We start from the raw sequence: 2494 nt of genomic DNA on the forward strand, positions 1-2494 counted from the left end.
TCCCTCCTCCTTTTTGCTTCTCCCCTGTTGTTCTGGCTCAAGGAGTTTTTGATATTTCCAGCTGTGATTTCATGCCTCTTTTAGTTGTGGGGACTGGGGAGGGGAGCAAAAAGTGCAGTGTTAATTGCTTCCCAATAAAAGCTGGCCTGGAGCAAGAGCTGAAGGAAAGTACAGGGGAGATTTCCCTTCATTTAATGATAACTTATCCCAGCTGTAGCTCAAATAATGCTGTTCTCCAGTGCATCAAACCCTTCCGCTTCCACTGGGCTGGACATCATCTTTGTCGTCTTCAACATATTCATCTTCATGCCCTTCTCTGAATGCATTGTCTTCATGATCCTGTTCCTCCTCATTCAGATGTTCGCCAGCCTGCCCTGGCAGGAGGTCATCTTGCCCATAGGTGTTCACCACCTGCTTACAGAAGGGACACATCTTCTTCCCAGGCTGGGTGTGGAACCAGGTGTCAATGCAGGCACTGTGGTAAGCATGGGAACAGGACAGGATCTTCAGATGGTCCCCTTCCTTGTACTCTGCCATGCAGATCACGCAGGTCTCGTAGTTATCTCCCTGCTTGTACGTGCGCAGCTTTATCTTGCGAGCCCTCTTGTACCAGCTTAAGCCAACCATAATTGAGATAGCGGCAGTAATGACGTAGAATATGTCACGGAAATCCTTCATGATGAAAGTTTCTTGCAGCATTTTAGCATTGTCTTCACAAGGACTCAAATAGTGTTTGGGTGGTAGAAGTCTGATGTATGCCCCTTTCCCACACTGCAAAGTCCTTTGCAAGTGGAGGGAGACCGATTGTCCAGTAAAGACTGATGGTATCGTAATCAGATGCTGGATTTCTTTGTCATCAGCCATCATGGTGATCAGTTGCTCTGAATCCACATTGTACAGAACAGCAGCTTGGTATCCAGCCTGCTGGGCGTGAAGAACCTTCTTGTCAAAAGGGCAGTCATACTCTTGTATGAGGGCAACATACGTCTCGGAGGCCTTCCTTGGTGCTGGAGGATTCTCTATTGCGTGGCAAGCATTTGGTGGTATCACCCTCATCAAATACCCCGTCAGCCCTTCCACTGGGAGTCGTGGCCCAAAGCATGAAGGCAGGGCTTTATAAGCAACGCACTTGGAGCTGTCATTGTAAGCCACATAACCAAAGGCTTCTGCAAGAGCAGTGTTGTAGAAGGCAGCGGCAACCACAAAGTGAAGAAGCTGGAGCCAAAGATTCATGCTGAATGTAGTTGGGTAGCTCTGAGTACAGACTTCCAGGCTGGTCCCAAAGGAAAAGTGTAAGAGATGGTCACAGAGGCATTATCCCACCCAGGTTTTATCACTTTGCCATGACTTGGAGCCACAGCACGATGGAAATCAAAACCTGTTTCTGCCCTGGAGTTTTCTGCAGGTTTTCTCTAGGTTCAGAGGTTCCCAGGATAGAATTTGTCTCTTTTGTTGTCTCCAGCTGCTAAGCAACACCTTTACATCATCTCTGCAGATCTGTGACATCACCCAGTGACTGTTTCCCAAGGATGGGTCATATAACATTACTGCCAACCTGCTTAAACAACTTCCACCTTCCTTTTTGGTCTGCTCCATGCACATAGCTTCTAGTTTCATCTCCCTCTGGGTACCGATAGGATGCAGATTTCATTTTGCTGATGATGTGCAGGCAGGATAAATGAGCCTCCCCATCAGCTACGTGCCCGTTGCAGACTGGAACGCTTCGTGCTGGCGGCCGAAGCAATTCCTGGAAAATGGGGCAGAGTGGGAACGAACTGTTAGCTGCTGTCTGCTGCTGGGGGTGTGTGGCAGCATGGGTTGGTCTGGTGAACACGCACTTTTTCCTTAAAATTGTGATCTTTGAACCAATGAGAAGGCAAATAAATTGCTTAGGGTAGAAGGGGTTTCTGTCTTTTTTAATAAGTCAACCAGTAACTGTCAGTCAGAATGGCAGCTGGCAGAAGTTGAAAGTCTCTCTTTGCCTGTGTGGCCTCACTCTGCCGTTACCCAAACTTCTGAGAGGGCAGATCCACCTTCAAGGCCCCGGAGTGAACAGAAGGGGCTGATAAACCTGGGCTCTTGCCAGACTAAAGTCTTTTGCGCCAGATTAGTATTGGGGCAAGACTTTAGCTTCTAGCTATAAAACTTGATTTAAAAATCCTGGTTGTGGTGAAAAAGCTGAAAAAGGAGTGGAAAGCATGAGGCACAAATGTTGGCCCTCCCTCCCAGAGTGTTTAAGAGAAGCAGCTCACATCTTTCAGACAATTCCCAACTCATATGGTGACTGCTCAGTGCCCAGAGGAATGCCAGCCTGATGGGGATGCAGTAGCTCTCCTGGTTGTCGGAACAAACTAGGTCTGAATATGCAGTGAACCCGGGTCAGTTCAGAACCACAAATCGCTAAAAACCTGTCCCTTTTAACAAACAGCCCTTTTTGTTTAACGATCCACTTGAGAGTAGCCCCATGGTTTCCAGTGCCGTTTGTGTTGGACCT

At 47.9% G+C, this 2494-nt stretch overlaps 1 protein-coding gene across 1 annotated transcript; it reads right to left on the reverse strand.

Moving 5' to 3' along the window:
- Positions 1-243: 243 nt before the first annotated feature.
- On the reverse strand, positions 244-1233 carry LOC309413708 (E3 ubiquitin-protein ligase RNF13-like; the record flags this gene model as incomplete). The annotated part of the gene is made up of 1 exon (XM_082010903.1): positions 244-1233. The coding sequence occupies one exon, from the start codon at positions 1231-1233 to the stop codon at positions 244-246; it is 990 nt and encodes a 329-aa protein (XP_081867029.1).
- Positions 1234-2494: the final 1261 nt, after the last annotated feature.

This window comes from Phaethon aethereus, assembly GCF_964289735.1.
Source record: "Phaethon aethereus genome assembly, chromosome: 26".
NCBI classification, from domain to species: Eukaryota; Metazoa; Chordata; class Aves; order Phaethontiformes; family Phaethontidae; genus Phaethon; species Phaethon aethereus.